Here is a 17,769-nt window from a genome sequence, read left to right on the forward strand (position 1 = left end):
CATTCTCTGGGCCAGGATTCCACCTCTACAGACCATCCCAGAACCTCCGGGGCTGGCTTGTCCTGTTAGATCTGCCACTGGGTGGAGGAAGCGGTCCTGTCACCCCCCCCACCCCCGCCAAAGCCCCCGCAGCCCAGCTCACCTTTACAGGAGAGTGCAGGCCCATGCACACCCCCAGAGAAATACGGGTCATTAAGGCTTAACGCCACCTTCAAAGTGGACGTTCGCCCAGGCAGGGGAGCCTTCTCAGGAGGCGGTACAGAGAGTCAGACCTAGGGTATGAGCCCAGCTCCTGCCGTTTCCTAGCGGGTAAACCACCTGGAGAACTTCTCTGAGCATCGGTTTCATCGTCTGTTAAACGAGGTAACTCCCACTTACCCTACAGAGTCGCTGTAAGGACTGGGGGATCACAGTGAAGACTTTTTAATGGTGATGGGGAAATGCTCACGATGTTAGGCCAGTCAAGACCCCACAGAAGCCACACGTCTAAGACTGACCACGTGTCATTATACACATGAACCAGCGAGACAGGAGGGAGAAAGGAGTCAGAGACGACACCGGCCTCTTCCCTGGGCCTGGCCCCAAACGGCAGCACAGGGCACCAACACGTCTGCATTGCTTTATTCGGGAAATCACAGCCCAAATGTTTAGCCTCTAAGAAATCAGAACCAGCCTCGTTCTGATCCTTGGAGACGCCGGCACAGGCAGCCCTCTGCCCAGACCGCTCCTTTCCGGCCCAGGCGCCGGCCCTCAGCTCCAGCGTCAGCTCCTGGAGTGGCATTCCCGACCCCCCCCCCCAACAACCCCACCCACTGAAAGCCCGAGTCACTCCCTGTCCCATCACTGTCACCGCGCCGACTTGTTTGCACTCTATTGTTTGTCCTCTCACAGTGGACGCACCGCGCGGGCAGGGACGTGGTCCTCCGTATTCAAGGCCGGTGCCCCAGGACTTGGCAAGCAAACACTCAAATGTCAGTCAGGTAAATGGATAACTGTTGGACTCTGGAGTTGGATAAGGATGGTTTCATACTGGACCATAACATGCGAAATACGTTACTGGCTGTGTGAAGTTGGGCAAGTGACTTCACCTCCCTGAACCTGTCAACTCATTTGTAAAACGGGGACAATCCTCTTGCACAGGCTGATGTGAAGATCAAATAAGACCGAGAGGCAGTGAACACTGGGCTCTCCCAGCCACTGGCTGGTAACTGCTGTTATCACCACCGCTATCTTATTATCAATATTGTCACTATCCCATGAAACTGATTCCACTTGGGAATTCTTATTTAGCGGCTGGATAGGCTTCTTGCCAAATGGCCAGGTAAGACCAACTACAAATAAACCAGAGATGACAGCAACGAGGAAATCTCCCAGCATCACTGGAGGAGGAGCTATTCTACCACAGGGCAAAGTTCTAGACGTAAGAACTCTTTAATCAGTGAATTCACTCTAACGGTGAAAATCAATAAGTTGTGGAAACTTCAGGCAAATATGGACTCAAGTCCTAGGCTCTTCGCCTCTGCGTCCTGTGGTGGGTCATTTAGCCCCTGGGAACCTCAATCTCTTCATCTGTAAAAAAGGGAAAATCATCTCCCCCAGAGGTTCGTGAAAGGATTAAAGATAATGTATATACAATACTGGCACATGACAGGTACCGCAGATAAAGCTGAGTCACACAGCGACGCATTCGGGGGCTACCGAAATGTTCAGGGCCATGTGTTCATGGTTTCCTCAGAGCTTCTGCTTGTGTGTTGTGGGTCTTTTTGTCTGTCCGTGTGTCAGACTGAGAAGTGTCACTTTTCCTCCCAAACCAGCTTCTAAAGTAAATTCTTTATTATATGCGTTTATATCAAATCTGCTAAAAACTGGAAAACCACGCCAACTGTCTGCAAGATGGAGACCTGAAACTCCTTCTCGAAGCGTAACAACACCAGCTTTCAGACAATGGTTTCAGCCGTTCAGATGCTTCGTTTCTCTCATTTCCCTTTTCTTGCCTATATCCTAGGTCAGGTCAGGGAGGGCACCCTGTAGACGGAAGGCCAATTCCCACCTCCCTCAAGGCTCAAGAGATGGTTTTACATTTTTAAAGGATAATATATACATAAAAAAGAAAGAACAAAGAAAAAGTGATACAGACTTGTGTAGCCTGTAAAGCCTAAAATGTTTACTATCTGGCCCTTTACAGAAGTGGATGCCACGCCCTCCCCTAAATGACTGAATTTGTACTGAGGTAGCATTGCATGTATTACAGTTTTGTTACATTTTCAATACAGAACTTAATTAAAAATGAGATTCTACGGATTAAGAAAAAACGCTTCAGAGGATAACCTGCTTTGGAGCCTTTCCTTGCAAGGCGGATTAATGAAGTGGCCACCTTTCTGGTGGCGTGGAGGGACTGGATGGAAGCAGAAAGCAGACGCAGCGAAAACGCTTCCCAAAGTGCAGGCTGAGGCCCCCAACAACTCGGGAGTCAGCAAACTTGGCTCAGAGGTGGCTGCCCAAGGCCCACTGTTTAAGGACCTCGACTCCTCCCGCCCTGGTGACTGGTCTGGAAGCAGGGGCCCTGAGCTCCAGGTAAGAACAGAGTCAGGGCAGGCAGTGCAGTGAAAACCAGAGGGGCCTCTGGAGACAGACGGAGCCGGGTTTGATTCCCCACTCTGCCTCTTGCCTTGGACGAACACCTTAATCTTTCTGAAGTTTGATTTCTTCATCTGGGAAATGGGGACTAAAACAGTGACCACATTTGTGAGGATTTAAGGATTTACGATGATGTGTATGAAATATCTGGCACTGAGTCTTGCACACAGGAGGTGCTGTCCCAATGGCACCTGCTGTTCCGGAGAGGCACGACGCAGAGTACTGCCCGGGCAAGGTAGCAGCCTCTCACGACTGACCCGATGACCACACTCGGGCCCAGCACCCTGCTGGGGGTGCTCAGAACTTTTACTAGTTAGGCCAGCCAGGTGGCAGGTCTAAGGGAGACGACTTGGCCTCGCGTTTCATCTATGAACTACTTATCAGAAGCGCTGCGGGGCAAAGGGCGTCCGTAACTCACAGGTCTCGGTACTGGTCAAAGGCATTGTTGGCTTCCACCTCCAGCTTCCTCAGCCGAGCAGAAGGCATGGCCCCATCTTCCAAAGGAGGGTCATACTTGTTACTCCACGGTGACCTGGCGGGGAAAAGGAGAAGGAGATCACATGAATCATTCCAGCGAGCCATCGGCCCAAGCCCCAGCTTCTGAAATTTCAGAGGAAAAGCCATTATCCACAGGCCCTGGGCATAGACACGGCTTTCCCAAGGTTTGCAGAGCAACGGCTCAGATTCCATCTGACCTGGGTATGAACCCCAGGCTCCAACTCTCACCAGCTGTGCATCTCCAACAGGTGTCTTGACTTCTCTGAGCCTCCCTTTCCTTATGTGCAAACTGAGACTACTATCTACCCACAGGGCTGCTTTGAGGAGCAAAGGAGAAAAGTATTGATACATCAAGTGCCTAGATTAGAGACGGGCATGTAGTAAGTGTTCAACAAATGTGACTCCTTTCTCACCCTTTTTAAAATTTTCCTTTGTTCTCACCATTGTTTTGATCAACAGAGGCCCCTCTCTCCTCCCTGGCCTGCTGGCAGCTCTGGAGAAACTCTTACTCCTCAAAGATCTTCTTACACGATTAAGGATTAAGAAGAGAGCTGTCAGTAATGGAAGCAGCAAGAGAGGCAGAGAGCCAGCCCCATGGGGACAGGCTGACCACACGTAAGAAAGCCTGAGGGACAGAGTTCTCCCTGTGAACAGAGGACGGCCTTCCAGCCTCCAAGGGCTGCGCACACAAAGAAGACTGTGAAGTAATGAGAACCAGTCTCACTTTTTCCAGCCCAAAGTCTTGCTGCATTTTTTAAAATGTATTTTGCCACATCAGGAAAGCATTTAATCACAGAGAGTGCTGGAAGGGGGGTTATAAGGGAAATAGCCACTCATTAATTCCCGCAGGTGGAGTTCACAGAGCTGGGGGTTCAAAGAAAGAGTATTAAAAAGGTGAGGGGGTGGGGGGCCTGCCTGGTGGCGCAGTGGTTAAGAATCCGCCTGCCAATGCAGGGGACACGGGTTCGAGCCCTGGCCCGGGAAGATCCCACATGCCGTGGAGCAACTAAGCCCATGCGCCACAACTACTGAGCCTGCGCTCTAGAGCCTGTGAGTCACAACTACTGAGCCCACGTGCCACAACTACTGAAGCCCATGTGCCTAGAGCCCGTGCTCCGGAACAAGAGAAGCCACCGCAACGAGAAGCCCGTGCACCGCAACAAAGAGTAGCCCCCGCTCGCCGCAACTAGAGAAAGCCTACGCGCAGCAACAAAGACCCAACACAGCCCAAAAAAAAAAAAAAAAAAAAAAAAAACAAGGTGAGAGAGTAAAAGAAAGGAGGAGAGGACAATATGGAATTCGGACAAAGTCCTTCAGATTGTGGGGCATAAACACCTCGACATGTCCACGGTAAGAAACCCCACTGCCTCTCCCGTTCCCCCCCCCCCCACCCCCGATGACACCACTTCACATCACTGAGGACTCCAAAGAACCTTCTGATCTGGGATTGTTGGTAAGGGAAAAAAGGCATCACCGCCTCCTGAAGCCCAGTTTTAGCTAATTCTGTGCACAGACGTCTTTCTTCGCGGTAACTGATGCCTGGCACCTACTGCAGCAGGTCACGTGAAGTCAGCTGGGCGACCTCCGCTCCCAGCCACCCTCAGGCAGGGGTCCCCGCTTTCTTGGCTGCTGGTCCACAAAGGTAAGTGGGGGAAGAGTTGCTGTGCTTGGTGTCCCAAAAGGGCCTCATGCAGCAGCTGCCCAGGCCACCTCAAAGCAGGAGGTGCTTGGAAACCCTTCTTTCCACACCAGCCCCTGACCTCCCTCACCAGTGTCGGGAGAGACTGTGCAGCAGTGGGCTGAAACGCTCCCCACGGCCCCGCGACCAGCAGCCAGCTCTTGTGGTCACACTGGGTTGTGCACAGGCCACAGCAAACCAAGGGCTGTTGGACAAGCCAGGACCCCACCTGGCTCGAGGAGCAGGCAAGAAGCCGGCGCCGGGCACCCTCTCACGCTCCCCGAGGCCTCTCCCTCCCTGGGCAGGGCTGACACGTCCGTTATCGCTGCGTTCACCCCTCAGAACAGTGCTGCCCGACAGAACTTTCCACGACAACAGAAATGTTCTGTATCTGCGCTGTCCAAAACGGTAGCCACGAGCTTCATGTGGCTCCTGAGTGCTTGTGTGACCGAGGAACCGAATTTTAAATTTTACTGAACTTGAATTCGCTTAGACAGTCAACTTTAGAACCTCAGCTCCCAGAGGGCAAGAGCTGTGTCTGTCTTGCTCTCCACTGTTTGCTCAGCGCCTGGAACAGTGCCTGGTGCTCAACCACATGCTCATGAGAAAAAAAAAAGGCAGAGGAACGAGTGAATGATCTCGCACCCGACACAAAGCAAAAGTAACCACTGTCCCCGCCTGTCCCCTCACTCCCACACAGATGTCGGTTCCTGCAGCGGGCACATCCCCGCCCTTGACAACAAGAGCGCTCCAGGCAGAAGCCTGTGCAGTCTGCCCTCGCACCCCAGCACCCAACACAGAGCTCGTGGGCTGAAGCCTTGCAGCGCGGGGTGGGGAGGAAAGGACACCCGGCAATCCTGCTGGTGCTCCTCCAAACCAGCAGAGAGGGAGCAACTTTCTGCTTTTTCTGCTGAGGGACACCTAAGCATTTAAAAAAAAAAAAAAAAAAGAAGAAAGAAAAAAGAAAATCAACGAAGACCTCTTGCCAGATCCAGAGACAAAGATGAAGTTGCAGAGTGCTGTCACCACCACTATTTATTTGTAAACTAGGCTTGGTACCTCACCTCCACTCACCAAGGGGAGTGCAGAGGAATCTGAGCGGGAGAATCTGAACTCCCCACCTGCCCTGCGGCTCCTCAAGACCCCAAGGCTCTCCTCAGCACACTCCGGGGTCTGACCTTCGTTTCCACGGTTACAGAGCCATTGCTGTCCTGGGGGCCTGGAAGTCCCACCCCTACTGGCTTTCATTTAAAGGCGACCTGATTAGACATAAGAGCCGATCTCTCTTGAAGACTGGGGGTCTGGGATTTTCAAGACACATCTCTCCCTGCTCACAGACGACAGCATTTCAAGCCGTTAGTCCTGGAGCCGGGGTAATTGTAGCTGGGGGAAAAATCATAACATTACCCAGAATATCCTGAGTGGAAGGGGCACTCAGAACACATTTAAGAGCTTAAATGGAGGCCATTTGAAAAAAGACAGATGGACAGGAACGCTTAGATTTCAAAAGCCAGGCCTTTCATTTCCCTCAGAGAATGCTTTTTGTCTCAGCTAACAGGTTTCAAACAGTGCTGCTGCAAACCGTCACACCATAAGGGTCTTATTTAAGCCAACGATCAGACACAGGACAGAAATGTGTGGAGAAACTCGGAAGACCTTGAAGTTTTATACCGAGAAGAGAAAAAAAGGAAAGCCCTGTGCCCTGACACCCTGGGCTCCTCTTCAGCTGAAGACCCCCAGGCCCCCTACGGAGCCCCAGGAATGTAGGTGGGAGCCAGCAGGGCGACCTGGAGGTACCACATCCTGGGAAAGCCTGGCCTGGGCATGGACTGGAAATGATTCCAGCCTTCCACAGGCTGCTGGGCAACAGCTGCCTCACACAGCAAGCCCAAATTTTCAGGTGGAAAAAAGAAATACGACGACGATGTTGAAGAAGCAAGACTCAGCTCCAGGCCCCCCTCTTGCAGGGTGCCTCCCCTGAACCCCATGCCTGGTGAAGCCACTCACCCTTTGGCCGTGGGCTCCCTGGCCTGTCAGCCCACGTGGCACCCTCAGGGACCTCTCCCTTGGTGAGGACTAGACCCGGCCCTATGCCCACAACCCAGACAGTGGCTGGCCCTCCCAGGCTGAGCCTGATCTGCCTCAGGGCTTGTCTCACCACCTTGGAGCTGGATGCCCACCTCTGCACCTCCATCTCCACACAGACCTCCGGAAACTCAGACTACCCACAGCCTAGCTGACTCCCCACGTCCACCCGATGGGCATCTGAAGCCTAAAATGCCTCCAAACCAGTCCTTCCTAGAGCCTTCCTCACCTCTACAGTCAGTGACCCCAACTTCCAGCTGACTCCCCACGTCCACCCGATGGGCATCTGAAGCCTAAAATGCCTCCAAACCAGTCCTTCCTAGAGCCTTCCTCACTCACCTCGACAGTCAGTGACCCCACCTTCCAGCTGCTCATCCGCCCCACCCCCGCACCTGCAAACACTGCTGGCTCTACTTTTAAAACTTGCCTCAAACCCGACTACCTCTCCCCATCTCCGCTCTAGTCTCCAGTCTAGGTTAGACCAAAATACATTCTTTACCTGACCTCCATTTGAAACTAGGAAAGGGACGTGATCACATGACAGTCGTCTAGTCTTGTTTAAATAGTATGAATTCTTCGTAATTTCTCCCAAGTTCTGTGCTGTTCAGCCCTTCACACGTGTTATTTCTTTCAACCCCCAAGTGCCCCGAGCCAAGCCCTGTAGCCCTGGACTTCAAGGCCTCTGGCCTCACCTCCTAGCCCTGGCCTCCCCTCACTGCTGTCTCCCACTCGGGCCTCCCTGCCAGGCTCCATCCTGACAGCTCACCCCACCCAAGGCCTTTAAAGGGGACACTCTTCTCCCAGACCTGCGCGGGACTGAACCTTCTCACCCTTAAGTCTCATTTCACACTTGACCGCCAACGCCAGAGCCTTCCCTGTTTACCCCTCCACCTCTCCCTCCCCTGGTCTTCCATTATTTTCTTTATTTGCTCTTCAACAATATATTCTGTTTATGCAGCTGCTGACTCCCTGGATTCCTCACTAGGACACAAGCGCCACAGAAGAGTGACTCAGTGTCTGACACACGAGTGCCTGCTCACAGAAACGTGTCACTGAGCATCCTGTTAGAAGAATGAACACTATCAGCCTCCACTTAATACATGAGAGAACTAGAGTCCAGAGACAATAAGTAATTTGTCAAAGTTCCCGTCTGCTCAAGGGGGCAGTGGGCTGGTTTGGAGCCCATGTCGGCTACCTCCAGCCAATTTCTCCTACTTTCATTTCTCAGGCCCCAACCCCTCCCCCAAAAGAGCATGAGGCCAAAGCGCTAAGACTCAGCCCAGGTTCTGCGGCTTCTAAAAAAACCTATAGCCTACGGCATTCCTCCACCATTCTCCAAGGTACTGACTACAGCCATCCCTCACAGGAATAGTGGATGGGTGTAGGGATTCCCAGTCTTTTTTTAATATTAAGAACTCCTAGGCACCCTTAAAAACCTAGCTCGGGCATCATCTCCTCCGGGAAGTCTTCCTGGAGTCAACCTCGGCCTTCTCTATGCTACCCTCAATAAGCTTGGCCCTGGCTGCAGGAATCACGTCACACAGTAATCAGCTCCTGGGTGCATCTCCTGTTCTAGACCACGGATCACCCAGGGCAGGGATGCAAGTCGACTTAGTTATTCACAGCCCTGGACAGGGTGATGGAGAGAGAAAGGAGAGCTGCACATCAGACAGACGAGCTTCATTCACATGCCCTTAAGCACGCAGGCCCTCCCTGGGCTCGGGATTCCTGTCATGGACACACCCTGGACCTTCTCCTTTGCAGGATCTGATGTGATTTTAATGAAGCAGCTTGCTGGAGGTTCTTTTTTTTTTTTTTTTTTTTTTTTTAAATTAATTAATTTATCTTTGGCTGTGTTGGGTCTTTGTTGCTGAGTGCGGGCTTTCTCTAGTTGCGGCGACTGGGGGCTACTCTTCGTTGTGGTACGTGGGCCTCTCATTGCGGTGGCTTCTCTTTATTGTGGAGCAAAGTCTCTAGGCACGCGGGCTTCAGTACTTGTGGCATGCAGGCTCTAGAGCACAGGCTCTAGAGCACAGGCTCAGTAGTTGTGGCACACGGGCTTAGTTGCTCTGCAGCATGTGGGATCTTCCCGGACCAGGGCTCGAACCCATGTCCCCTGCATTGGCAGGCGGACCCTCAACCACTGCGCCTCCAGGGAAGTCCCTGTTGTTGTTGTTTTTTATCAACATCCCTCTCCTGTTAGACTGTAAGCCCCACCAGGGCAGGGGCTTCTTGTTCACTGCTGCATCTCCAATGCCCAGTGGGGGTACTCCACAGACATCTTCTGGTCGACTGGATGGAATGATGGATAGAAGGGAGGGAGGGAGGGAGGGAGGGAGGGAAGGAGAAAAGCCTAGCAGAAGCACAAGCAGAAAGAAGGCTGATGGGCTGTCAGATGTCAAAGCTCAGTAGTCCCTTAGATGCTGCAGCAGTGGCAAGCGGCTGTGGCGGGCGCGGCATGCCTGCTGCATTCGTGGGGCAGGAGCTCACCTATAGGAGTCCCCATCTCTGTTGTAGTCACACAAAAGGTAATCCTTTCCCACCACCTTGTCTCTGGCGATTTTCAGTGGCTGGTCAACAGAAGACAGGAGATCTTCACATAGACTGGGGACCTGGCAGAGAGAGAGGAAAAGTCAGAACAGAGGTTAAAATAACACATCAAACCCAGGTTGGCTAACGGCATCTGTAGCCACACCGTGGTCAGCATATTTAACATCTGGCCCTTGGTAGCCTGCCAGAATTATGGGCCTGTGCTTTTCTTTTCCACATGTGTCTGACACCAACCGTGTCCCTCTATAAAGAAACCTGTTCTTGAATTACAGTGGAGCGTGATTTCCAATACAGCCTTCCTTCCAAACTGCGCGCAGCTTTTAATTACCTGGTCGCCAGGGTGGTCTAAGTAACGTACGAACGTGCTTGGTATTGGTCTCTGGTGGGCAAAGCACAAGCTGAAGCCCCGAGAAGAAGGTAAACACTTTAAACACACAGGAGTCCAGAGAGCTCTGAGAAGAAGAGCCAGTCCGTGCCGAGAGCTCCCACAGGCTCCCTTGCTGGGTGGAGTTTCCAGTACTTTCCAGGACCCCAGCCAAGCGTTACCAGGTTGGCTGACGGAGTCAATCCTACCTGCTGCAAAGGTAGCTTCCCACGGTGCCGAGCTCCAGCTGCTGTGCTCAGGCTCACCCTCCTGGGCCCCTCACTGAGGAGGGGGGCCCTCGGGTGGGGGGCGGGCAGGGCTGAATCCCAGGGCAGATGCTGCTGAATCGGACACAGAGCCCTGCTAGGAAGCAGGCCTCTGGCCTCCTCCTCCCAACTCAAACATCAATTTCCACCGAAATATTCCAGGAAGGGAGGGCAGCGCTCTCCAAAATGGATTCCTTCAGGCTTGAGTCACTTCCATGCTGTATTTTCAATGTGCTGACTTATTCGTTTCATGGGCCCGGGTTTACGGCGGCCCCACCATATCGTTTACCCGGCGAGCGGCTGCCAACTGCACCAATAACCCTTCCAAATGGAAAAGTTGAATCATGTGGCAAGACACCCAAAGAGCAGCTCAGCAGAGGGGCGGCCAGCCACGGCAGTTCCCGTGCTCTGCCGGAAGACCCTCGCCACCACCAGAGAGGCACGGATGGGGCCACAGCCACCTCGGAAACCACCAGCCTCCATGGGCTTCTCGAGGCATCTCTGCTGATGGTGGGGTGCCTCCGAACTCCGCCTGGAAGGTGCCGTCTGGCACACCTGTGAGATGGTGACCTTCCTGGTGACTCACAGCCGTTTCTCATACGCTGAGCAGCACCGGGCAGCCAGCCCCCTGAGACACACACACCATTAACCCCTGTCTACAACGTGCTTATTTCAGAACTCCTTCTGGATGCAACACCCATCTGTGTACTCACCTCCCCAAGTAGAAAGACATACAAACAAAATGGGGCTGTTTTCAGTTAGTTTGGTGCTGAGAATACCAAGCCTCTGCCACGTATCATGCACTATGCTGGGCCCTTTACAGATGGCATACTGTCTACCGGAAGCTCACATTCATCTTGTGAAGTAGTTATTTTCCCCGTTTTACAGATTAGAGAGAACTGAGGCCCGGAGTCGTGAGGTTGCCCAACGCCCACACAAGAAGAAAGCAGTAGAGAGAGAAGTCTCCCCCTCTGACCGGAACTCTGGTTTAACGGACAGCTGAGAGGAAGAAGAGCACACGCCAAAGGCACACTCTGCTGGGAAATGACCCCCTCGCACCCAACCCCTGTTCAGCTATGGAACCCTTCACCTGGAAAAAAAAGTCCAGATCAAGGCAAGGAAGATTTTAACAGCTTCCACCCAAGGCAGCTGGGATTTGAAGTGGCCTTGCTTTCCTGTCGTTGGCCAAGTGCAAGGGCCCTGGGCACCTATGTGCCCGCCTATCACGTTACAGCCTTTCCCTGCCATCACTATTCTGTTGGGCTGATTCCTTGGCTTACCTGTTGGGCCCTGACTTTTGCCTAGAACCCCATTCTAACTGGCTGGGGCCCTGACACTACTGGCCTAATTTATCCTGGAGTATAGTAAAGACCAAGCAAGCATGCTCTGAAGTGAGACTTCCTGACTCTACGACTCACGGGCCTCCTGGCCCGGGGCAAGTCACTTTATTTCTCTACCAAGCTGCATTTCCTCACCTGTAGAGTGGGGATAAGAAAAACCAACCCGGCTGGGGATTGCATGTGACGATGATGCATTCAGTACCCAGCAAAGCGTCCAGTGCGGGGCAACGCGTGCACATGAGGAACGGACGCACTGAGGCCCCTGCTTCCCCTCGGTCCCCAACACCACTGCTGCCTGTCATTCTCAGCCCGCAGCCCCAGACTGGACGGCAGCCCCGGCCTGGACGGCAGCCCCGGCCTAGGCTGCACCTGAATTTGCTGTGCTGCCCCAGGCACTGGATGAAAATGCACCACTGAGATCCAGTTCTGCCCAGAGTCATGCTGCCCCTCTCCTGCCAGTCCTGTTGCGGGTGGCTAAGTCCCCCAACAGGAGAAGCTTATAAGATAATGGGATTTAGTATAAAACAGGCTTGACTTCACTCCTATCCAAGAGACTAATCCACGGATCGAAAGTATTTCAATAATTTCTTCCCAGCACTTATACTAACTGAAATGATTTTTTAATTATTTGTGGTCATGTCTCTCTCCCTAGAACGTAGGTTTTGCCAGGGCGAGGGCTTTGATCCTGTTCACCGCTGAATCCTCAGTGCCCAGGGCAGTGCCTGACACAGAGCAAGTGCTTGACGTATGTGGGAAGGAGGAAGGGAGGAGTTTTACAATACGGAGCCTCCCAAATGCCAATCGGCTTTATTTTTAACTTAATAAATTGGTGTGTAGCAAGGATCTTCACCCAAAGAGTGTGTAGTCAAGAACTAAACTTTGATGGATACCAATGACAATTTCACCGTGGCTCCAACCAGGAATATGACCTGTGATGTGGTTCCAGAGCAGCAGACAGACAGAGCGGGAGTTTTAGTGAAAGTCCTGGCGTCTGTGTTACTATATGACCCCAAGGAGCACAGCGGCAGTGCGAGACTGAGAACTCAGAGACCTGGGTTCGAGCCCCTGCTCAGCTGTTAACTAGCCACGGAGACCGGGGCTGGGCCCGAGGTTGTTCATCTGGGAAACACAGCAGGTCAGTTGCATCAGACACAGATGGCTGCTGGGCCACTGTAAAAGCCTCACTGCTTCGGTGCAAATAATTCAGGTAAAGAAAGCCTCTAATCAAGACACTATTAGGTTCTTCATATGGTTAAACGTATTCATCCTTTGAGAATGCCCCCTTCTTGGGTTGTTTTTGTTAAGGTGTCTGTAACTTGATGAAACGATAGGTTTTGTTTTTGTTCTAAAGGTTCACAACCAATGACCTATTCCTCCTCTTCTCTTTTAAATGTCTCTGGCCTGTGAAATCAAAAAATGTGGCAGCCACTTTTCTAGAAAATGGGATCCAGCCCTCCCTACCTGTCCAAGTAGATCTGGGTACTTTCAAGGCCAGCATAAAGGAGCAGGAGGGGCTCCACCCCCCCTCCACACCCCACTTTGTAACGCATGTCCTTCGAAGCACAGACGACGCAGATTAAGGCAGCAGCGCAAGGGGTTGATCCGTGGTACCAGCTGTCATCAATGGCCACTCCTGTTGCCTGCCCAGCCTCCTTTCCTATTCTTCTGGTCACAAAGCTCCTCACTCCATATGGTTGGGCAAGGCTGATCTCTACTCCACCACCAGCCATGGGCAACGAGAGGGCCTCAGCCCCTGGCATATGCAGGGAAGAGTCTTCTCCAGGGGCGATGGAGGGATACACGGCTCACCTCCTTTCTGCCAGGGCAGCTGGGTTGGGGGTGCAGGGCCTGGGCTGCAGCAGGCATCGGGAGAGTACCTCCCTGCATTTCTGAGCACTGCAGGGCCGTGGAGATAGTACCTGAGCGCCCAGATCCAGCCACCCTTGAAGATCTGTGCCTGGACTTTTCAAGATCTACGGCCAGGTTCTAACCAACCTAAGGAAAACACACATCTGAACTGTAACTCACAAAGCTACGGCTGTGCACAGAAAAACACAGAGAGCTCATGAATGATGGATGACTTGCCCCACCACGAAAAGCACCTGGTTGTGATATGGCTGGATGATTCTCCACCCCAGCAGGTACAATTTTCGCCTTTTGGATAAACTCCCAAGTTGGGCCATATCCTTGTATTCTGTTTCCCTCCACCAGTCCTGTTTCTTTGATCAAAGATAAAATGCTCTGTAAAAATAACATTATTGTCGTCATGTGGAACGAGAAGTGTGGACTACACGGTGTGCTCGCAGATTCGTACCAGAGCAGCTGCCAAGGGTGCATTAGTCATGATCTGGCACCACCACCAATTCGTCTCACTCCCACCCCATCCCACCCCTTCCCACCCCTGCGCTTCTGCCTGAACCCTCTCAAACCACCACACTGTCCTACTCAGTGCTTCTAGACATGCGAGTTTGCACATGCGTTCTTCCACTTAAAAATCCTCTCCACTTAGGGCTGCTGGATAAAATAATGCATTGGCCAGTTAAATTTGTATTTCAGACACATAATGAATAATGTTTTAGTATGTCTCCAGTTTACACACGACATATATTGTTTGTTAAATCTGGCAACCTATCCCCATATAGTCTTAAACCCTACCACCCTTCAGGGCCCAGCCGTAACTCCAACTTCCTTATCAAGATGTCACCGTCTTTGGAATTCCTGCAGTGACGATGGTATCAACTGAATCCTAAATGCTCTGGGGACGGCTGTTCTAACACTGGCCTCAACTATCAGGTTACTCCTTCCTCGAGACTTAACACTCTTCACTGAGCGCTGACTCGGTGCCCGCGGAGGCCGGTCCTCCAGACCCAGGCCAGTGACTCGTACACTGGTGGGTGCTCCGGCGTGTTGGTGTAAGTGGGTATCAATCCTATGATTTAGGGTCACAGTACAGACCCAACCCCACCCCACCTCCTAGTCATGTCAAATGCTTGGAACAGTGGAAGAAATCACATTAAGTCTCACGGATCACAAGTTTGCACAGCAATTTAAATGAAAGGACAGGTCCAAACAAAGCCGGGAGTTCACTTCAGGGTGTGAGTGTCATAGGCTCTGCTGCCTCGGGACCCAAGGAGGGCCTCTGGCGAGAACATGTGGTTGGTGTCGACCACCCGAGGGCTGGACGGTTTCTGTCCAAACGGCCCATCTGACCTGCTTAACAGCCTTTGTAAGGAATGTTCATTTAACACCAAAGGTGTCAGACCAATCCAAGCTGTTGGGGGGATTTAAACCTAATTCCAAGTGACGTGGAATAATAAACAACGTTGCATTGGCCAAGACAGCGTTCCCGTCATTGTTCTGGTGGTGAAGTTCACGCCTCCGTCGGTCTCTCCACTGCCACTCTGTGGCCACACCCCAGGGAGCAGGAACCGCCTCGCCCTTCACCACCGGCACCCCCACCTGGCTGACGAGTGCCCACGGGGCCACAGGAAAGATCGGGTGAAACAGGAATAAAGCGAAGTAGGGCAGGGAGAGGAAAAAATCCAGAAGGTAGAAGGCAGGAGAGAGGCTAGCACGCGACGAGCTACTGCCTCAGGTGACCCCTTAACGATACCGAGAATAAAGAGACGGACACCAGGAGGGGGCGGGGGTGCCAGGCGCTGCACTACGTAAACTCTACCTGCGTCGCCGCCTTGATTTTTTTATTTATTAATTTTTTTCATGTAAAAGGCCTTAGTTTATTAATTCTCTCACGAAAAATCTGCACAAACGCCGCAGAATCTTTACTCCTTCTGCTGTCCAATCTCCAGCTGACTTCTTTTTGCCAGCACCAAACTGGCCTTTGCAGTCCCCATGACCGTCTTTATTCTGCTCGTGCGTTCCTTTCGCTGCTTTCTTGAGGTCTTCTCGTACAGGCCATGTCTTGCAAGCCTGTGTTTGGGCTCATCCTTCTTCGCGTGACCCAAGGAATCGTAAATCATGCCAAGGCCAGTTGTCTTGCCATCACCAAAATGGGTTCTGAACCCAAACACAAAGATGACGTTTGGTGTGGTCTTGTACATTTTGGCTAGTGTTCCCCAAATTTCTGTCTTAGGTACTGTTGCCTTCCCAGGATGAAGGACATCAGTGACCACTTGTTCCCGCTGAAGTAGTTGGGTGGTCATGAACTTCCTGGTCCGGATAGTTACTGTGTTGTTCATGATGGCATGATGGTGGCTGATCTTCAAGCAGCCAGGGAGAAAAGAGCCTGCATCGCCTCCTTTAATCCTCAAAACAGCCCTGCATATAGATATGATTACTGTCCCTATTTTAAAGAAGGGCGAGGGAATTCCCTGGTGGTCCAGTGGTTAGGGCTCCGCGCTTCCACTGCAGGGGACACGGGTTCAATCTCTGGTCGGGGAACTAAGATCCCACATGCCGCATGGTGCGACCAAATAAATAAAGGAGGGGTGGTGGCAAAATAGGGCCTTAGAGAAGTAACTTGCCCCAAGTCACACAGCTACTAGCCAATGTCTAAGCAAAGACATGTGACATACAGTATATCTGGGTTAAAAAAATAAAAATTACAGGGACTTCCACTTCCCTGGTGGTCCAGTGGCTAAGACTCTGCACTCCCAATGCTGGGGGCCCGGGTTCGATCCCTGGTCGGGGAACTAGATCCTGCATGCTGCAGCTAAGAGTTCATATGCCGCAACTAAAGGTCCCGCACACCACAACTAAAGATCGATCCCACACGCCGCAACGAAGACCCGACGCAGCCAGATAAATAAATTTTTTAAAAAGCTATACAAAATAACTAAATAAAAATTACATTCACTCTTGCTGTTGCCTCAAACTGAATCCTTTTCTACTATCTAGCCCAACAGCTTATCACATGAAAAGAGATACAAATCAGAAGTTTCCGGCCACAAGTGAGGTTTGTGTTTGGGCCGCCATATGGTTCTACTTTGCCTCTTCCCCTTCTCCATTAGTTATTAATGTTGAAAAAAATTGTTCAACCAGAAAAAGAAACTTGAGATGAACCCTTAAAAAAGCACAAAAGCCAGACCAGTTGAACTCCACGGATAATCTAATCCACGGCGCCCTCGTCTTTAAGAAATGCACCCTTGTACCTCGGTTTTTTAAAAAAATGGCCAAATGAACACATTCCGTCTTTTGATCTGCCCGCTGGCTGAGAGCCCGCCACCAGAGAGATAAGAATCGAAAACAGACCGTGTTCGCTGGGTCGCACACTCAGATGAGTAACGTTGTTGAAACCATGGCTGGGCAGAGTGCTGGCTGGCCCCACTTCCCGGCAGACAGCAAAGTATCAGGATGCCAGGGCTCCCTCCCCGTGGCCAGCAGAGGTCTCTGCTTACAATCTGTTCCTTTTATTTTTTCCAAGGCCCCAAACCTTCCCCGCTTTTCTCTAATAAAAATTAAAAAAGAAAATAAGGAGAGTGCTTTCAATGACACACATGCCTGTGTCAGAAACACAACCTACAGGGTGGCATTCTGCAAAACACCAAACTCAAAATCAAACACAAGTTCGAATCCTTGGTCTGCCACTTCCTGGCTGAGTGTAACCTTCCTAAACCTCAGAACTGGGGGCTACAACACCTACCTCAGTAGATCCTGAGTGCCCACCCCAGGCACCTGCTATGGATTCAGCGGCAGACGAGATGCACGGGCACGGCCCTGCTCTCCCAAAGCACGCTCCAGTCGCTGGAAACAGACAAGGCACGAGGAGCCATCCTGAGAGTGGCGAGGGCTGTGACGCGGACCTGATGGGGATGGGAGGGGGACTGCAGGGATTCGGTGGTCTAGGAGGTGGACGGAGCTGACACGTGAGTGGAGGAAAGGAGAGGCACTGTGATGGGACTGAAGAGCCGGCCCCAGGCTCCCCCCGCCCCCACCCCGAGGAGAGTAGAAGAGAGAAGCATCTGTGCGCTGGAGTCCTTGGCCAGGTGGAGCAGTGCCTGTGGGTCCCTTTAAATGTGATGGCAAGCCCCGGCAAACTGTTTTTCATAAAACTTCTTAAAGCCTCCCTCCCACCTCCTCCCCAGACTCCCAGGTTTAAGTAGGATGCACTTGAGGACCCATCCGTGAACGTGGGCCCAGGCGGCCTCCGGAGCCTATGGGAGATGAGGGACACCCCCCCAAGCCCCACCCCCCTGATCAGGGTGGAGGAAACAAAGTCCTCCCCACGATTGCCCAGCAGCAACTTTTTTTTTTTTTTTTAAATATTTATTTATTTGGCTGTGCCGGGTCTTAGTTGCGGCGTGCAGGATCTTTAGTTGCGGCATGCGGGATCTTTAGTTGTGGCATGTGGGATCTTTAGTTGTGGCATGGGGGATCTAGTTCCCTGACCAG

The 17,769-nt window shown here is 52.0% G+C and overlaps 1 protein-coding gene and 1 pseudogene across 2 annotated transcripts in view; both read right to left on the bottom strand.

Moving 5' to 3' along the window:
• Nucleotides 1–17,769, bottom strand: part of CAPZB (capping actin protein of muscle Z-line subunit beta) — a 136,556-nt gene that overhangs the window by 32,338 nt on the left and 86,449 nt on the right. For both annotated transcript variants that reach the window (XM_068539048.1, XM_068539047.1), the window contains exons 3-4: nucleotides 9,389–9,510; nucleotides 3,056–3,169 (exon numbers count right to left, since the gene is read on the bottom strand). In XM_068539048.1, the coding sequence (XP_068395149.1) occupies nucleotides 3,056–3,169; nucleotides 9,389–9,510 (236 nt within the window). The remainder of the gene's footprint in view (nucleotides 1–3,055; nucleotides 3,170–9,388; nucleotides 9,511–17,769) is intronic.
• Nucleotides 15,201–15,617, bottom strand: LOC137760864 (small ribosomal subunit protein eS24 pseudogene; annotated as a pseudogene).

The sequence above is a fragment of the Eschrichtius robustus genome, chromosome 3 (genome assembly GCF_028021215.1).
Source record: "Eschrichtius robustus isolate mEscRob2 chromosome 3, mEscRob2.pri, whole genome shotgun sequence".
Lineage (NCBI taxonomy): Eukaryota > Metazoa > Chordata > Mammalia > Artiodactyla > Eschrichtiidae > Eschrichtius > Eschrichtius robustus.